At 34.4% G+C, this 20,720-nt stretch overlaps 1 protein-coding gene across 9 annotated transcripts in view; it reads left to right on the top strand.

Moving 5' to 3' along the window:
• The window catches only part of plch2a (phospholipase C, eta 2a), a 537,474-nt gene that overhangs the window by 432,831 nt on the left and 83,923 nt on the right, over positions 1 to 20,720 (top strand). For 7 of the 9 annotated variants that reach the window (XM_039756057.1, XM_039756056.1, XM_039756058.1 and 4 more), the window contains 6 exons: positions 2,375 to 2,482; positions 4,380 to 4,472; positions 10,729 to 10,887; positions 15,292 to 15,327; positions 18,938 to 19,030; positions 20,032 to 20,132. In XM_039756057.1, coding sequence (XP_039611991.1) covers positions 2,375 to 2,482; positions 4,380 to 4,472; positions 10,729 to 10,887; positions 15,292 to 15,327; positions 18,938 to 19,030; positions 20,032 to 20,132 — 590 coding nt within the window. Of the gene's footprint in view, positions 1 to 2,374; positions 2,483 to 4,379; positions 4,473 to 8,824; positions 8,831 to 10,728; positions 10,888 to 15,291; positions 15,328 to 18,937; positions 19,031 to 20,031; positions 20,133 to 20,720 lie in introns of all 9 variants that reach the window. The other 2 variants (XM_039756060.1, XM_039756061.1) reach the window with 2 other exon arrangements.

The following is a 20,720-nucleotide window of genomic DNA, read 5'->3' as shown; positions in this document are numbered from 1 at the left end:
ATTTCAGAAATAATCAATTTCAGTGACAACTCACAGATGTAGCAGAGATAACTGTAATTTGTTAAAATTAAATACATACTATAGGAATACAACTAGAACATGAAAGAAAGAACAGAAGATCACTTGTGAAGTAAGATCACTGTCAAAAATAACTCATAATTTAAGTAAAATTTACATTTAATGTATCAATTACACTTTCGCTTCTGAAAGTTATGCTTGTTTCTGAAAGTTATGCTTTCGCTTCTGGAAATTACACTTGCTTCTGAAAATTATAAGTACAATTCCCAAGCATGAACAGACTGTAAAAAATATGTCATTGGATGCACGAGGCATTCTCTATCAAAGAAGAAACAATCAATTTTTGTTACTACGCATGTCCCACAAAGGTGGAATGATGAAGTTATTTTTGACAATGATCCTACTCCATATATATAGGCTAAAGCTTTGGTTGTTGGTTCACTTGCTGCCTTGGTATTGCGTGTTTGTGATCTAATCGGAGGTCTCGGGAACTGGAGTGTTCCCTAGCAGCATTTAGTGAACATCTGTGAGCAATCAGCCCTGGCTGTGACAGTAATCTATCATGAGGGTGCACCACTGGACCCTCTGTTTACTTCACCTGTGAGTCTTTGGGAGGTCGCCATACAGAAAGGCACAGAAATATGGGGAGAAGTGACTATTTCACATGAGCCTGAAGTTATTCGCTTTCAGCCAGTTTTTATTTACACAACTTGTGCAAAGCATTTACTTATTTAACATTAAGAGCCAGTCAAAATATTCTGCAGCATAAAAAGATATTAGCATGCGTCACTAAAATGGACCCTTTATTTGAAATAAAGAAATCAGTTTTCCACATTTTATACCTGATCAGATACAAAGGAGTTGTATCAAATTGGAACAACTTAATTTTAAAAGTTTTGCTGCAAGACACAGTTTCCTTTGTTAAATGGCAGTTCAGTTTTGCCCAGCTCAATGACAAGTTTGGCCCACTGTCATATCTAATGAATAAGACATTGTACTCTGATGTTTAATGGGCACTGTAGAGGGTTGTGCAGCATTTTGCCACCCTTATTTTCATAGCTCTGAGACAAGATTCCTTTTTTATGTTTTAGTTGAGCTTTGTCTGGCCCAAAATGAGCTCATGGGTCAAATTGGCTGGCAAACTTGACATTTCCAATGAATAGGTTTCACTGTGATGCTCAGTTGCCATTGTAAAGGGTTAAATGGCACTGGACCACCCTAATTTTAATAACTTTGTGATAAGATGGATGCCTTTTTAAAATTTCAGTTGAGTTTTTCTTGTCACAACACGGTTACATGGGTCATACTGACTAGCAAATTTAGCAAATTATAATTCAGTGTCTATCACCCCAACCCTAAATCTATGACCAAGAGTGCTGAAATCTGTAGGTTGGGAACATTCCACAACATTTTGCTCTCCTGTACACATTTAACAAACATCTGGACGCCCGACTAAGATTTTATATAAAGTTTAAAACGCACAACTAGTAATTTAACTTCATGTTCTCACTTTTTATCGTTAATTGCATGTTGTCATTGCTTAATTAATTTCATTGTGTCAATTTTATTTTGTTTTTTGCGTTTTGCCCTTTGGAGCCACTGAAAGGGAGCTAAGTATGAAATATGATCGCTGTCAAAAATAACTCCAAAATTCTAACTTTGTGGCACATATGTAGTAACAAAAATTGATTGTTTCTTCCTTGATAGCGAATGTCTTGTGCGTCCAATGATGTATTTTTGACAGTTTATTCACAAGTGAGAATTGTACTGCAAACTTTCAGAAGCGCAAGTGTATTTTTAGAAGGAATCGTAACTTTCGGAAGCGCAAGCGTTCATTATTTTTGACAGTGATCTTCCTCCATAATCACTTTTTTAATACAAGTGTAAAATGAAAGATAGTGGAATACTTTCATGAGGATGGCCATAATCCATTATTAATAATGCAAGCCCATTTTATGATTGGCTCCTTTATACATACAGAACTTTAATATTTCTTGAGAATGATTAATGTTCTTTTGTTGCTGACTTTCTCTCTTGGGATACTTTTGTTATTAGGATTTTATCTTTGTGTAGACTTTCTTATTTTTCTCTTTCTTGTGGTTTTAATTGTTATCTGTTCTTCAAGTCTACCTGTTGAGTGCCTTACCTTTTAAAATAATCTCTCATAAAGTGGAGTGATGATAGCCAATCCATTTCACTAATAATCTCTGGGTTTCCTTTGACTTTGATACATGACATTCTGCCATTCCTTTGTAAATAGAATAAATGATTGATAATTGATCAGTAAATACGAAAGTGGCCTCATCTCATTTACATGTATTAAATCTTATTTTCTCTCTATTCTTTCCAAAAAAAGGGGAAAAAACTGCCTCCTAACATCGATGAGAATGCAGAAGAAGGTGAAGTATCTGATGAAGACAGCGCAGACGAAATTGAAGATGACTGTAAACTAATGAATGGGGACGTACGTGCTCTAGACTTTCTTTCCAAAATGCATATTCATGTCTGATATTCTTGTAATGTTAATAAAATGATAGATAATGGGGGCAACATCTATATTTGAAATGTTCATTGAGGCTTATTGATATACAACATGTTTCAAGCACCGAAACACAGACCAATCACAAAAGAATATTTAAAAAAATATAGTTAAATCTATTTAATGTATTATTTTGCTAGTTAATATGGTAATTTACAAATGTTTTAGGCAGTGATGACCTAAAAGAGAAATCAGTCTTGTCACCAACAAATATTCAATAACCTCCTTAGTGTTAAATTTTTTCTTGAAAAAACATGTAAAAATCATTGCATTTTTTGGGTTGAAAAATGACATATTTATTAAATCTGATCTTTCTACAGTAAAACGTGCAAAACACTAAAAGTACCAAGTCAGAAGTATAGAAAGCATAATAATACAAATAATGTAATGAATAATAAAAAGAATGCTAATACTGTGAATACTGTCAAAATGTGTTCTTTGTGTGGCATATCTTGAAGCACAGTAAAATACACAATCCAACATCACAGTCGGGACAATAGTAGCATGATTCCTTGCAGATTTTCTTTCCAGACTGGTCTTTTTACATAATATTAGTACAATTTTTGTTTTTTTTTTCTGTTGCAAGACCACAAATGCTGGCCTACACATATTTCCATGCAAGTTATGTTTCAGTCAACAAAATACACTCACAGTTTATAATGCCTTAAACACAACTTGATTATCAATGAGCAAACAGACTGAGTGGCCTAATGAGTACAGTCAACAAGGTAAAATGTTTCAACCCAAGAAACCAGTCTGTGCAAGCACGTTACTGTTAAGCTTTAAACAAGCACGCATTTCGAGAGATTTCTTAATGTTGCAAAGACATCCATTACACAGATATTCACACAGTGAAAATACTCGCTCGACTAAAGCCTGTAATGCATGTGCACAGACAAGGTCCTGGCACTAGCAGACTGTGTTGAATATTTGTGCTGCCAGTACTGAAGCTGGTGAGGCACTGACTCCTTCAGAGTCAGATTTACAAATATAGTAAGCACCAGGTACACCATAGAGCTTAATATATATAGGTTTTACAGTATGATATTTAACTTCTTGATTGTACTCACTTCAAATGAATACATGAGTCTATTTTTCAATATATGCTTACTCAGCAAGTTATAAGGAACACCATATTAATACTTTTGCGGTGGGCTGGCACCCTGCCCGGGGTTTGTTTCCTGCCTTGTGCCCTGTGTTGGCTGGGATTGGCTCCAGCAGACCCCTGTGACCCTGTAGATAGGATAAAGCGGGTTGGATAATGGATTGATGGAAAGATGAACCCAAAAGAGTAGCTTATTCACTATTCAGCTGGAATCATGCACATTGACTACTGTTTGTTTCATAGTCACATATTTGGCTAAGAAAGAGCATTACATTTATAGTGGCGAGAGAGAGTGGAGAGAACATATATTTAAATTTTGACCTTAATTGAAATATTTTGTTGTTTTTAAAAGCTTTTAATTCTGATGCTTTAATCAATTTGAACACAGACTGTTCAACAAAAGGATAACAAGAAAAACTAAAAAATATTTTAAAGTTAAAATTTAGTTTTTGATTATTGTTTTTTTTTTCTTAGTCTGATCACACTTTTTATAAAATTGAAAACCGTTTATGGTCTTACCTTTATTTGTAATTGTATTCCATGTGCCTGTCCTTCACCATGAAAATCTCCGCCACTAATCCACTACTGATCCAGTTGGTCTTGCACTGAAACTCTGTGACTCTTTTCTTCTTCTCACATACTATAGTTGCTTTTATTATCATCTGCGCTGTAATTTAAAGTATTTTCACATGGTACTTCCTCGATTTCTACCCGCAGATATCTGCAAAACTTGCCAACGTCAACCACACATGCTTCCTGCTTCAACCCGACAAGCCAAATATGCTCAACGAACAAACAATGGTCCTTTATGTAAGTTGTGCCACGTGACTATGTAAGCCCAAGTTACAAGATCACCGCATATTGAACAGCGCAATGTAACTGAAGGCTCAGGGCAACATACAAACAACCCCTCTGCACAAAAATGCTATTGCTGTTTTTTTTGTTTTTACTCAATTTTCGTTCTCATTTTAGTTCGTTCACATATCACCAATTTTTATTTTTAGTTTTAGTTTCTCTGTTTGCCTTAATTTCAGTTCTTGTTCTTGTAGAACGAAAAACAATATTTTTAGTTCTAGTTCTCTTTTTCGTTATGAAAATATCACTGCTTGTATCACTGTCAAGAGCATACAACACCTGGGCTGCTGAAAAACATTTCTTACAAGATGCCATTATGAGGCTAGGAGAAGACATGTCTGCCTTTGTCCCTGGGTTAAACTAGAGCCTGTTGCTTATGCAAGACACACCTATATTTTTTCGCTGTTGGAACTTTTACACCCCGAGAAATCTTCGGGTCTGACACTTACATGAGATACTTTTATACAGTAGCCTGAGTGACGCTCGGGTCTAATGCTGAGGAGGTTAATGAATGCACTGTTTTTGGTTTTTTTTGTTTGTTTGTTTGTTTTTGTTTTCATACTACTGTAAAAATCCATACTCATTGTTTTTGTTTATAGTCATGTTTGGATACTGGTTGAATATTAAAATATGTAGAAACCTTAAACTAAGATTAGCAGTATCTTGAGGACTTTCAAGGGCTAAATGTAAGAGACCTTATTAAGAAGGTAAAAAATGTATGTATTTAAAAGCTCACTGCTGATAATTTAGGAAAGGAGAATCAGCACTTTTTTTTTAAAACAAGTAACAGTTGTGAAGCCTACATTAAGTTCTTCAAATGGAAGAACAATTCTGGGTCATATTTTCTTTCTAATTAAATACATAAATTGGGATGATCATTTTCATTGTGAAAAATATTGAAGGACTTGGCTATGCCAGCAGCCATACCACATGCCCTTCTAAACAGGTCATCTAGCTAAAGCTAAGCATGTTTGAGCACAGCCAGTACTTGGATGGTAGACCAACCAGGAAAAACTTGTGGTGTTGCTAAAAGTTGTTTTTAGCAAGGCTAGTAAGGGATGCTTACCCTGTGGTCTGAATGTGGTTTCCAGTGTCCCAGTGCAGTGACAGGGACTCTGTCCTGTAAAAATGGCATCATCCTTCGGATGAGACTTGAAGCCAAGGTCCTGACTCTCTATAGTCATAAAAGAGAGTCTATCCCGATGCCGTGGCTAAATTGCCCATCATTGCCTAGTCATTCTGCCACCACCACCCAATGCCTGGTGTTTAATTGGCTTTCTTTCTCACCTTCACCACATAATAGCTAATGTGTGGTGAGAATACTGGTGCAAAATGTCTTATCATCCAGGCAGGTGCTGCACATTAGTGGTGTTTGAAGTGGCTCCCCGCTCACTATGTAAAAGTGCTTTGAGTAGTGAGAAAAGCACTATATAATTATAAAGAATTATTACTATTATTAGTTTTCAAAAGAGGAGGTTGCAAAAGCATTGAAAAGGATGAGGCTTGCTATAGCAGAGGGCCCAAATGGTTTGGTATGAAAAATGTTGAAGGCAGTGGAAAGTTCCTGTAACTAAATGGTTGACAGACCTATTCCACATCTTTGGGTGTGAAGGGAGGACTTCTCAAGATCGATAAAGAATTTTGTTCAACCTGTTATAGAAAGGAAAATGTGGGCTGTATTGTATTACAATACTAAAATCTTTTAAATCAGGTAATGAAGGTCATTGGAAAAGTGTGAGAGAAAAGATCAGGGATCAAATGAAAGTGAGTGAAATGCATTTTGGTTTCATGCTTGAGAAGGAAACAACAGATGGCTTCTTCATTACGTGTGTATGAATAGTTGGTGTCAGTGTTCATGTTAATGTATGAGATGAACAGTGGTAGGACAGTAGATGGGGATAGTGAAGGTTTTAAGGTTAGGGCGGTACTGTACTAGGGATCTGTTTTGAGTCCACTGCCTGTTTTGGTAGTGATGGAGGTAGTAAACCACAGAAGTGCGTGAAGGATTGCCATAGAAGCTCTTGTTTGCCATAATCTGATGTTGATGTCAAAAAGTGAAATAGAATTGAAAAAGAAAATACTAACATGAAAAGCAAGTTTAGAAGCGAAAGGCCTCAAGGTACAAGTGGGTGCATGGCCTTTCAGATTGTGTGATAGAGGTGTCTGGGAAACTTGCCTGGGTACAATGAAAAAGATATTTAATATTTACAAAGTACTTTTAGCTGCTCATGGGCAGAGGATTTACATTCTAGGTTCTGAGAATCTAGTTTTACCTTATTAATTCTCATGAAATAGTTACTCCATGTTCAGTTTATAAGTTTTAAACAAAAGGCTATACATTCAAGAAGCAACACATCCAAATAGTTCAAGTTTCAAGTTGCTGTTGTACTCTGAATTTGACATTTAGCAAATTGTGGCATTTACCAAAATGCAGAAATAGGTGATAAAAAATAACAGTTGCAAAAGGACAGCTGTTTCTTGAAAATGATTCTACCAATGAAATGATACAGGAGCAGCCCATGTAATTATAATATTTCAAGATAAATAAATGTATATAAAAAAAAGCTCTAATTGAAATACCAGATGTAAGCATACCTCTTAAATTTCTAAAGTTAACTGTTGGGGAATTTTGGAATTACATTATTAACTAAAAAAATTACAAATTGTAATTCCCCTGAGCAAGGTATTAGTTGCAATTAGAGCCTGTGCTATCTTGGTTTTCCATGAACAACACTGAGTCACAAAAGTACATGTCTTTGGCATCCTTCTCAGCTATGTTTCTCTGCAGATTTTGGAGTAGTGATGGATGACTTTGGTATATATATACAGTATATATACAGGTATATATATATATATATATATATATATATATATATATATATATATATATATATATATATATATATATATGGATAACTGGATACATAAAGAATATCTGTATCGTCTTTGCTCAGATACAAACTTGCAAATGAGATGAGGTGTCAATTCAGTTATTTTGTTTTAGAATATGTACTCAAGCAAAACAATCTTGAAAAATGATAGTTCTGATTCAGATGTGCTATTTCAGAGTTCTGTAAAGTTCATTATTTTATGATCTGAGCCCATATTTGTTAAGCATCTAAGAACTGCTCCTATGATTTGCACTACAAATCGGACTGTTATAAACACGTTAGGAATTTGACATGAGAAACATTTATGAACTGTCCTCCTTGTACTTTCAATGAAGAGTAGGAGGCCACATCCGAGAACGAATGCCATTGTATTTTAACAGCTCCCCTTTCTGCTAATTGCCAGTAATAATGACTTTTTTTTAGTCTTTTGATATTAACGCTTAAGGCTTCACTACAAAATTAATGGTTAAAATAATTTTCAAAGTAGTAGGAGAACAGCTCTCCTAAGTCTTGGTGAAGTTAGGAGTGGTTTCCTAAATTAAGAAAAATGACAAAATGCTTTTACTCCTACTCCTAAGACCAAATTTGTGTCACTCTGAGATTTTTGAGCCAGTTAGGAACATTTTGCTACTCTGAGATGCTTGATAATGCCTGGTACTGGTGTCTTCCCTGTCTTTCTTAATGGTTCCAACTAGTCTGAATGTTTCTTCTCTTTGAAATAGCTTTACAGATAGAACTGTGACCATAACTGAAAAATGATCATCCATAGCGTTGAACAGATGGAGCCTTGAAACACACAAACATAGGGTATTTTTATCTTTATCTCATTAAAAGTAAAATCTTCTTAGATGATGTTGGCTAGATGTCCCTTTAAGTTTGTCTCTCAGAGCTACTTAAACATAACATAAATGAGGTTAAGTAGGGTTTGGCACTGTAGCTGGCATCTGTGAAATCCTCGTGTACATTAGTACCTTAGTAAATTACATGGAGTAGGGGAAGCATACTTTTTTCTGTATATTTTGAAATAAACGGAGAAGGTTAGAGGTCAGCATCTGAATGGCATGATTTATTTTTCTTGAATAATAACAAGCTTTCCTTCCCTTTTAGTGCCTAGTATAGAGAGAATTAAGTATGTTTGCTTTTCTTGTCCTGTTTCTAATTAGCTTTTATTTATAAATATTAATATTTGTGAGATATATAATATGTATGTGTGTGTGTATGTATAATATCTCATACCTTTTGTCCTGTTCTGTCTTACCCTTTCTGTCTCTATTCAAGTCTAATTAAACTGGCCACTTGTTGTTATTTCTATCATTCTGCTCAGCTTTTCTTTTAAACCTTACTAACTGTAGAATTTTTCTCACTGTCTCACTCTGTTTTTCTTTCTTTATCTTGTGTTACATGCTGGGTATACAGTGTAAGGTATTGTATTCTGTTGAGGAATGCTGCTGCCAAGTCATCCCCCCCATCCCCTCTGTAGTCCTTCTGAGGCCGGAACCCTGCACAGTGCTGAGGTGTTTATACTGCTGAGAGTGTGTCCGCTTAAGCCATCAAGGCTTGTGTCTTGTCACACGCCTCAGTACTGTCTGGCACCATCTTCAGAACTGATCCTTATCGGGAATACACACATTTATTATTTATATGCATCATAGTTATTATCATATATTTATTAGAGGAGTTTGTGTATTTTTTCTCATGAACTGCTTCATGAAAGTAACAAACACTGCTACCTAAAATGACCCCACAGGGTTGCCAACAGAAGATTAAAGCAAGCCTTATTTGTACTTGTGTTTTATAATAAAACATCTGTAGTTTGCAGTGAAATCTACTGTACTGTATAAAGGCTGATAATGTTTGTTGTGTCATACAAAAATGAATTCTGTATTGCTGAAACCACTTGTGCATACAAGGAAAAATGACTTACAGTAAAATCTTTTGCACTCTTGGAAGGCTCATGTGTTTTCTAACGCTGATGCATATTAAAGAAGAGAGTATTTAGAGTATACATTTTAATCCACAAATAGTCTTTGAGAATGATTAAAAAATTTGTCTTCAGCTCAAGAATTCTCTAAACTTTGTTTACAAAAGAATGATCATAAATAACTGTATTTTAACATTTTATTCTTTACTATGCAGTATGAAATTGATGTTTTCTCAAAATACTTTTCAATAAAGTTGGCAACCCTGAGTCAGATGTAATGTTAATTTAACAAATCATATAGTAGGTCATTTAACTTTTTCCCAATAAATTTTGGCTTCATTTCCTTTTGTTATACATATGTCATTAGTCATTTAACACAGGATGGAAAAGTTTGTCTATTTGTTTGCATGATTTTAAGTCAAAAGGTCTGCTACAAAGTTACAGCTCTGTTTTATTCAGTTGTATCGTGATTATTTTAAAAAAAATATTTTTTTTTTGTTTTTTTTCTGACGTAATTTTTTAATCTGTTTCTTACCAGTTTGTTTCTGAAACATTAGCACCACCTAGTATTAAAATATGTGAACATGCATTTGAAGAAAGTTTCAGAGGCTGAAGAACAATTCCTTTGAGAGTAGATGTTAAACCTGAGCTAATCTCCTCCAATTAGCATGCTGATTTCCCCTTTGTGAACATAATAAGTTCACTTTGGGGGAGTGAGTCTTACTGTTATACTCGCGTCAGCTTGAAGCTTTATTAGACTGTGTCTTTCACATCCATATCCAAAATCCAATAGTATAAGCATGTATTGGAAACATTTTCAACTTTGAATCATGTCTCAGGTGTCTCATGGCTAATCTGAATTTTTTGCTTGATGCGCATTTTAAAAAATAATCATGAATGAGTCTTTTTTTTGTGTGTGTGTGTGTACTGAAAAACTAAATACAAAAAAATTAAGTTTATCCCCTTATAATTTAAAAACAAGAGTAAACTCACATGTAATAATTGTGTACTGTATATCACTTTGAAGAAAATTTTCACTATAATTCTTTTGAATGGTAATATGACACTTTAGCATTTATTAAATGCTATGTATGAATTATCAGCTTGCAATATGCACTAATATTAATGTATAATACATTTTTATTTTAATGGAATTGCTTTTCTGTTGTACATGTTTGTTTTTGCATTTGCTGTAGGAATGCAGCACTAATATTTAATTGCATGTAAGGCCGTCCCTGCATGCTTCTGCAAGTTTTTATTCAATTTGCATCCCTTTTTTAAAATAGTAAATATTTTTATTTTATTTAGCATTGTATGGTGATAGGGTTGATGCCTTGTGTCTGGGTAGCCTGTTAGTATATTTATTTCCCAACTCACATTTGTATGTCTCTGCGTGCAGACATCTATAAACAGGAAACAGGTGGAAAATGTGGCAAAAAAGAAACTGGACACCTTGATGAAAGAATCAAAAATTCGGGATTGTGAGGACCCTGACAGCTTCACCATTACGGCCCTGCCGTCGTCAGGGAAGTTGAATGAGAAGGTTGCTCTGACAAAGGTACTTTTGTTTGCGCTTGCTGTTTGTTCCATCTGAATGAAGCTAACAATGGGCATAGATTTTGGGAGCCTTCAGATTTGTCTCTTGTGTAGAGAACTGGCTGTGAATTGCCTTTATTACACAAAACAAAGTGAAATGTTTAGTCTCTTGTTGTAAGCTACCCAAGTGCAAGGGATGATCAAAATGTTTTGAGCCTTACCTATTAAAAGAATGCTTAGTAAAAACAAACATTTTATTTTTCACCACGATCTGATATGATCATTTAATTGACCTTCTAAAACATTAACTAAAACATTTTTAAGTCACCCAAATGAAGTGTTTTGTTTTTCTTATGTGAGCAGTAGATACCTGGAACCAGGTCTGAAGAAAATAGTGGGCATAGCATCTCTTCAGATCTACAGTTTCACAGAACAGCCACTGCCGAGCTGTGTTGGAAGCATTGCCATGATGTAGACAAGGAGCTATTGACAGCTTTGTGTGCTGTTTTTTCTGATTGACTTCCACAAACTCCAGCTCAAATCAGCATAATATTGTCTGGTTCTTTTGACCTTTTGAGGCATGTAAAAATATAAAATATGCCATCAACATCAAAATAAATTGTTCGTATGATTTGGCCAGCACTGGCTTGTAATTTGAATTTCTCTGGTAATGTAGAATCAACATACTTCCGTTCTTTGGATGGTAAGAGTAATGCAGCCATGTTTCATTTTTTTTTATGAAATGCTTTTGAAATTTCTCCCAGTCCAATTTTATTAGCTTGTAATTTTCATTACACTGTTAAATGCAGTGTAGTGGTTCAATTCAAGTGTCAACATTCTGAGCATACAGATCTTGCTAATGTATAATAGTTCCTGAAGAATGGATTCAGCTGACCATAACAAATCGCTATGGTGTCTACTAAAGGCTATGTTACATTGCATGACTTTTCCAGTGATTTTCAGTTGTGGTCTTCATATACATAATCTTAGCGAGTTGGATGTGGTCGGTGGCATGCTCTAATGAAAACTGGTTATGTAATATGACCTATTCAGTGACTCACTGCAACTAGTATGTTGGCAGGGGATTGGGGCTCTGGGTGAATTACAGCTGGCAACCAACGAATGCATATCCAGAAGTGCAGTTTATATAATGCGACAAGGAGGAATAAGGAAAACAAGTGTTTTGGACACCACTGACAGAAGAGAAATTAGATATGTTGATCTGATATGTTGTGTTTTAAATACCAAGACAGAATGAAAAAAAGCACAGAGACTGCGATTGAACTCGCCCACTTGTTGACCATTCATACAATTCTGGCTCCATCAGGCAGCCCGTTATTGTCTGTCACAAAAAGGGGAGGCAAGCACAACTGCTCTGAGGTTGGCACTCAGTTTGTAAATTAGACATGGCCAGAAATTTTCAGTTTGCTTAAGTTCATATAGCCCAAGAGCTGCAACTGTGGTCAGCACTTCTGAAATATCTTGCAACCAGAAGTTGTGACATCTGCTCAATGTATACATCATCACGCTTTGATTCTTCATTACAATTCACTCCAAGGTGGCAAAATATTTTCAGTTTTTGATGTCAAAGGTTGGTCATCTAGTCTTTGGATCATTTTCATCAGATGCCCTATCATGAAGAAATTCTGCAGACCATCTCTTGCTTATGATATATGAGGAGGAATGGTGCATATTTATGTGGAAAAACAAGTTTTACTTTTTGTTTAGCAAGTGAGAAAAAGATATTTGATTAAGAGAAAGGAAGAGAATGCAAAACAAAACTTTTAGTGAGGTAAAATAGATAGTAACCTAAATTGGATCATCCTGTTATCCTTTTTTTTCCCCCCAAAGTATACATACAGTATATTAAAAATGAAAAGGTCAGAAGTATATCCAGTCACAGCCCCCTTATATACAGAAAGTATATAACAAAACAAGTTTACAATATTTTGCAAATTTACTAAAAAAAAAAAAAACTAAAACCATCCCGTTGATAAAAGAATTAGGATCCTTTGTTATGACACTTGGAAATTTAGCTCTGGTCTGTCCCATTTTTTTGATAATCATTGAGGTGTATTTATACCTTGTTTGGTGTTCGCCAGTTGTTAATTGCATGGATTGGATGTGATTAGGAAAGTCATACACCAGTCTGTGTAAGGTCCCAAAGTTGACAATGTGTATCAGAGTAAAAACCAAGCTATGAGGTCAAAGGAACTGCCTGCAGTGCTGACAGACAGCATTTTGTCAAGGCACAGATCTAGTCAAGGCTACAACAAAGTTCCTGCTGCATTGAAGGTTCCCAAGAGCACGATTTCCTTCATAATTCTTAAATGTAGAAAGTTTAGAACAACCACTACTACTCTTAGAGCTAATCACCCAGACAATCTAAGCTGTCATGGAGAAGGGCCATAGTAAGAGAGGTGACCAAGAACCAGTGGTTACTCTGACTAGGAATCAGAGGAACCTGTGTAGAGTTGTAAGAAACTTCCAGAAGGACAACCATCACTGCAACACTCTACCAATCTGAGATTTATGACAAAATAGCCAGCCAGAAGCTTCTGCTCAATAAAAGTCTATATATGGAAGCCCACTTGGAATTTTCATAAAGGCACCTAAAGGACTCTGAAACTGGGAGAAAGAAGATTCCCAGGTGTGATGAAACCAAGATTAGCATCCTTTCTGGAGGAACCTAAGCACTGTTCATTACCTGTGCGATACCATTCCACCGGTGAAGCAAGATGGTGGCCACATCATGCTGTGAGGCTGTGTTTCAGCTACAAGGTCAGGGACACTAGATAGGATTGAGGGAACACCGAATAGAGCAAAGTACAAAGATACTGTTAATGAAAACCTGCCCCAGAGCGCACTGGTTATCAAACTAGGCTGAAGGTTCACTTTACAACAGGACAGTGACCCCTTAGCAAAGACAACAATCTGTGGTCACTTACAAAATCAGTACCATTGTATAGATAGATAGATAGATAGATAGATAGATAGGGTAACACCTTTCGTGATCAGGCTCAAATGTTTTTGATCTCCCCTAATATATCTTTGCCAGTGGTGTATTTTCCAAAAATAAGATTTCTCAAAAGTTATCTGTCTTGCCATTTGTGGAATTCTGTACCAGGGTACAGATAAGCTGATAGTCTTATATATTGAAATTTGGCAGTACAGGCAAAATGGATTAAGACTGCTTTCTTAAATTATTTTGAAGTACATATTGCTTGTAGTTCATATGTTTCCAATCCACTCACTTTTTGTGGTCCGTGTCTTTATCAGTGTTTGAGAATTCCTATTTTTGTGTTGACCATAAAATTGAAACATACTTTTTTGCATGAAAGAGACTTAATTGTTCTCAGCAGTGTCCAGGACAATTATAACAATGTGAACAGCATAACAATGTTAACTAACACAACTTTTTTATGGTATTTGTTAAAATGCTGAGCAGTATACTTATGAAGAATCTTTGGTTTTTGCATCTCCCCATTTGTCTTCACTGTGTAATTAGTTGAAGAATTAGTAAATAGTGTATTATTCTTTGCATGAATGAATGGGTACTTGTAAAAAAAATCCTGAGGTTGAGATAACTGCAGTTTCATTGGTATTTATCTGTATCTTCATAATGCCTCCTTTTCAGTTGTTTCTCATCATCTTTTTGTGTTGTTCTTGTCAGTATCACAATATGATTCTGGCAAGGACTGCTTTGTACTGGATCTCTAATATTAATAGTATATCATTAATTTACTACATCTCATCTCTCATCAAATCTCTCCAATGAACTGAGTTTACATTTCTTTCCACAAGGCATTTAACATTTCAGAGAGTACAGTTCACCTAGATCTCTATATCCTTTTTTTTATCTGTTCATTCAGTTTTTCACAAGGCAATATGACCAGGTATGTCCAAACTATGTTCCAAAGTACTACGGTAGAGTGGTTATCTATTTTTGAAATTTTAAACTGTGTAAATCAAAGTTTGAAAAAAATTATTTTAGATAAGGCATTTTAAGAGCTTCCATGGTTTTAAAAATCAAGAACACGCATAAATGTCCATGTTCGAATACCACTCATTTTGTATGCACAAGTTACATTTTATAAAGCTCGCATCTAAAATGCTTGAAGGTGATTTAATTTAGCCTGTTAGTTTCATTGTTACTTGTTTTTATAATTGTCTTTTTTTCAAATCAGTGTTAGCACTCCACTCGAATAAGCATCTACAGTCTAGTGTGCCACTATAAGCAATTTTTGTATATTCCTGGTCATAGGATGCCATGTTAGTTTTTTTTTTTTTTTTTCTTTCCTTAAAACTGTCCATGGGAGGTTCTTCATTGCCATAACTTCATCTTCAGCATTTTGTATACCTTAGAATCATAAAGTATGGTTCCCACTCTGAATTGAATTTAATAGTTTGTTTCTTCTTTTTATAGCAAAAAAGTAGCCCATCAGCTGGGGATAAGCGAGTGGTGAGTTCCTGTTTCTTATTTTGAAAGCATGTTCTTCTGTAATTGATTTTTCTTTTTTACTTTGTGTCGCTATAAAGTGTAGCTCTAACACTTTGGCAATCCCAGTCAAAAAGAAGAAATATGTGAATTAAGAGGAACTCTTTATAAAGTAACATTTTTATTTGCTTGTTGCCTTTTTAATATTTCCATTTTATTAGCTTTATATGTTCATAACCTAACATGACAGAACAGGAAAAGTAAAAATATAACTTTGCAGGGGTGATGTATTTGTTTTCATAAGTAACACTTTTTTTTGCACCAAGATGTATCGCCCACAGATGCATGTCTCAAAACAGGCAGGAAATAATGGAAATTAAGCATGTAGCTTGACTTTAAAGCTGATATAGGTCCTTGAAACAAATACTTGTCCTGGCATTTATTAATGGTATATCAAATGAGCAGAAAGAAATTGAAACCTGTTTATTGTCCAACAAAGCAGTAGACAGATGTTTATGAAATTGTCTTAGACAGATAATAAGTAGATAATAAGTATCATATTCAAAATTTGTTTACTATACATAAAATAATAGAACAAATAATCTAGCTTTCTTTGTATTCCTGCCTTCTGTCAGTAATTGAGTATTCTGGGCTATGACCAGTTCTGCAAAAACTACCATAAAATCTTATTTCTGATACAATCTTATATCTGACTTTCAGCTTTATTTTGCAAAAGTTTCTTGTTTTGCAGTCAAAACATTTTGCTTAAAATCATTTTCATATAGTGTCTGAGACTGAGTCTTTGTTAAATACATCAGAAATAGTTGTGTGTGTGTATAAATGCAGGAAAAATCTAGATGTAAATATAAAAATATCAGGCATATACAAATGAATTAAGGTAACATAAAATAATCTGAAACAAAATACAGAATGACAAAATAGTTGCAATGGAGAATGACCTGTTGGAAAAATTTACAAATGTAAGTAATGTAAAGATTGCTTAAGAATTTAGAAAAACAGCAAATATTATTTTTTTGTAAACACATTGGATTCTGTCTTTACAATTTATGGAACTTATATCTTTCCTGAGTCCTAATTTATTGTAAAGTGTGTATTGAAATGATTGGGTTGGCAAACTTTATATGTATTGGCTATATTGCATTAAAATGTATTTGAGTGTATTTCATTATAGAAATATATGAAAATGTGTCTGCTGCACAGTGCTTACTGCTTATAAATTAGTAAGGAATTTCCAGTCTCCAAATTAACTCATTTCTTTTTAAAATGAGTTAACACTGGCATAAAATGTTTAAGTTTGCAAAAGTCCTTTGTATGTACGTTGAAAAGCTGAGAATTTATGCAAAGCTGTATGTCTTTAAGTAAAACAGACTTTCCAGACTACTTTCCTTCATCTGATTCACCCAAACATCACCCAAACATCAAAGTATTTAACATTTTAGTTCCAGACGTAGAAAACTTTATCTGGATTTCTATGTATGTGGTGTATGAGGATAATAAAATTCCCATTCACAGAATCCAAGTAAAGTCTATCTAGTTATATTCTGAAGACTTCAAGTCTAATGTTCAACATATTGAAAAAGATTAAATAACAGATTTATAAAAAGGATTCCACACACTCTTAGACATCCTTTCAGATAAGAAAACAGTAGAGATTTCTGCAGTGTATAAAATGCAAAGCAGAAGTGGGGGTAAAAAAACAATTCAGATGTACTTTAGAAGCAAGATTTTATTAACTTATTTATGAAGAACTACATTTGCATCCTTATCCCCTTTTTACTTTTTTGACAAATTGATTAGTCAAATTCATTTTAGGAGACTTGAGAGCAATGGTGCGGATTTAATTTACATGTATTTCAGTAGACTTTGGGATTTTGGGCATTAAAATAAGTTTAAAGGTTTTCACAGTTGTGCAGTATGTATTATACTGTATATGTATCAAGTTAAAACTATAACCTGTACTATTTATTTATATTTTGAATAACTGTTTTTCTGCTAAGTATTTTGTGACTGCTGTTGGAGTGCCCTGTCCTAGTTTAGCATACCATAGACCATTTCTCTTTATATCAAATCTGCAAAAAATTGTATCAATCCTATTACATGCTCTAATATATCTATAGCAAAGGGAGTTTGTGGATTTGAAAAGCCATTGTTTTAATGTCTTACCAAGCAATTCTAACCTACATTCTACTGCATGAATCTTCTAACTTAGATCTGCATCGATTCTTTTTCATCTTTATTTTACTCTGGTCTTTTCTAACTGCTTCTGTTTTGCTTGTTGTTTATTTTTTATCTTGTAGATTTCACATACAGCATATGATTTGCATACATTTTGATATCGCTGGTTGGTGTCACTTTTTCAGAACATAAATTTATATAGCTGCTAATAATGCCAAAGTGATCACTTATATCATTTATTTTATACAACTAAAGCAGACCAATGTATGAAATTTGTTGCAACAGTTCCAAGTCTAAATTACTTTTGTTTTAGGCTTTTCAACAATAGTTACAGTAACAATAAATATGATTTGATCCTCATTAGGAGGTCTACAGAATACTTGATATCATCATTTATGATGCCACAAAGATTAGTATTTTTTATATATAATTCCCTGGAGGAAAAGGACTGTTTTTAAAAACTGTCCATTAAAATTTGCGCACATTTACTCATAATTACCTTGTGGTTCATCTCAACATATTGTATATAAATATATTAAATATAAATATATTAAAAGTTAAAATATTCTGAAAATAAAACTTTTTCAGAATTACAGATACCTTGCACATCTTCCTGCACACTAATATTCAAAATGAAAAAATTATGAAAAATAATTGGTTAATTAGCAATTAAATTGCAAAATGTTCAAGTTGAATAACTGTTTAGATCCCAGTACTTGTTTAGCCATAATTTCCTTTGCAGTGTTAAAATTGCCTTACCATTGACTTGTACTTATGCACCATTTAAATCATTGTCACATTTTCTAAAAGAAAACTCTAGTATGTTTTTGGAATCATTGAATATATAGTGGATCTGGAAGGAAAAGCATAGAAACGTAGACTAAACATTTTAAGAAAGTCTGAGATAAAGTGACCACATCATGGACTGAGAGTTAACAAGCTCACTAATAAAGATAGGAAAGCTGCATCATATTGCCCAGACACTGACTAGAAAAGGGATATTGAACTAACTATCCAAACTAGAAGCCTTAGAGGTCAACTCCACCCTGGAATGGCTTATGGAGTTTAGTTGCTATGAGTAAAGAAAAAATGCATCAATCACGTATATCATGAAAAGAAAAAATTATAACTATGGATGTTCTCAAAGATTTGGCAAATGTATAGTGGTCTGATGAATATGTACAAAAATTCCAAATATTTGAACAAACTGCTAGAATGTTTTGGCAATTAAGAATGCATTCAGAAGTTAATGTAAGTTGAATAAATAAATGTATGCTTCGTTGATGTACATGTACTAGAAATCTCCTTATTTTTCAATGGAATCAAAAGGTTTTTTTTTCTTCTCTTAGTGGCACCTTTTTTTTTAAAATAAAAAGTGGCAAGTGTTCCTAAATGGAACAGGTAAATTTGTTCAGCATTCATTAGGCTGTTCTTTCAGGGCAAAGTGGAAGATGATGCTGAATTAGGAGAGAAGGACAACCTTAACAAGCGCCAGAGCCGGTCATTTATGGGAAATTTCTCAAAGCGCAAGGTCAGTTGACACAATGAGTTTTACTTGTAAGGTTCACATAAAGACTGATATCATTTGGATATTTTGAGACAGGCCTATAAATTTGTAGGAGGACTCATAAGACAAGGAGGTGCAATTGCTTTGTTAAATACTGAATGAGCATTTCTACTTGCTCTGTCATGTGTCTCTCATATTAAAACCTTTGAAGGCCAAATTGCTGTAGTGTAAACTAGAGAGGAGTGTCATAGTAATTTATAAGAAGTGGTAATGTTTGAATGGTTGAAAATGGAATAACAAAAGTTTCTGCTGTCTGTAATTGAACACACAAGGTTGAAAAAAGTGAACTTCTAAACTCATACTCGGTTATTCTCTGTAAACCCCTTGATTATTCTACAAAGAGGATGGCATATGTACTTTTGAAGTACAATAGACATGCATGCTGATGTATATTAGTGGAAATACGTGTGAGAATGATAACAGTGTGTAAGAAATAATGGGAAGTGTCAGGGAGTGCTATGTGATAAAAGGAGGCCAAGATCTGTTTAACAGTAATAAGGCCAGTCTTAATATATCGTGTAGAGATACAGTATGTGCAAAAAAGAAACATGAAAGAACAGAAAGGAGAATGCTGAGGTGAGGTGGGCTTTGGGGTGGTGGAAAGTTCACACTTGCTGAAGAATAAGGAGATTACAAGGAGGATATGAGTAATTATGATAAATAAGAAAACTACAGGAGCTTGGTTGAGATAGTTTGGGTATGTACTAAATAAAAATAAAGAGGACACAATTGTTAAGGGAGAGACTAAGGCACAGGTCGGGGTGGGAGGACTGTGTGGGTAGGGGTATGAGGGAAGGAGAGTTGAAGGTGGAGGATGTAGAGGGTATACAAAGATAATATGCACCTTAAGGCCAGCCTCTAACAAAGGGGTAGTGTTCGGAAAGAAGAGGGTCACATGTAGGATGATCTTGGAACGAAAATATTTGTGTATTTTCTGATACATGATTGTGTGTTTATTTCACTAGAAAAAAACTGTGAAACTGAAAAAATCTTCCAGCTTTGAAGACGAGGAAGATGAGTTGGAGACCTCTGTCAGTGCTTCACGGGGAGCAGCACACTACAGCAGGTGACAATTCTGGCTTTTCTAAAGTTGATTTTTTTGCTTGTTTAACACTCAGTACCCCGTGTGAAAGGACCTGCCAGTGAAATATGACCACTTTTGTGCTGTGAGCCAAGAATGGATATGATGCTGTTAAAAATGAGAATCTCAAATTTTCCACCCATTTCTAAAATCTGAGCAGTAATATTGGTATGACAGCTCCAAAAATTTATGTTTAAATTTAACAAAATAATTGTAGTGAAATTTTGAGCTACCAATTTTATATATATTTCTAAATGTTAGGTTCAGAGTGTTTTAAAAGATAAAACTGTAGTTATAATAAAATAAAGTGGAGTACAACTTTGTGAATGTTGCTGGGGTGAGGTAGCTGTGACCAGCTACAGTGCATCTTTCTTTTGTTTTCTTGTTTTATAGTATACTGTAATTGTAATTATTTGGTTTCAACTACATGACTGACAAGACATTTTGATGAGAAATGCTTCCTTGTTTTCTTCATCAAGGCACTTTTTCTTTAGTAGTAAAAGAACAGTCAAGGAGAAAATGAAGTGTATTAGTTATAGTAAAGGCAAAGTAAAATATATACAGTATTTTCTA

This window comes from Polypterus senegalus, chromosome 6 (assembly GCF_016835505.1).
Source record: "Polypterus senegalus isolate Bchr_013 chromosome 6, ASM1683550v1, whole genome shotgun sequence".
Taxonomy (NCBI): domain Eukaryota; kingdom Metazoa; phylum Chordata; class Cladistia; order Polypteriformes; family Polypteridae; genus Polypterus; species Polypterus senegalus.
Note: the sequence above shows the minus strand (reverse complement) of the source record. Positions and strands in the feature narration are given on the sequence as shown.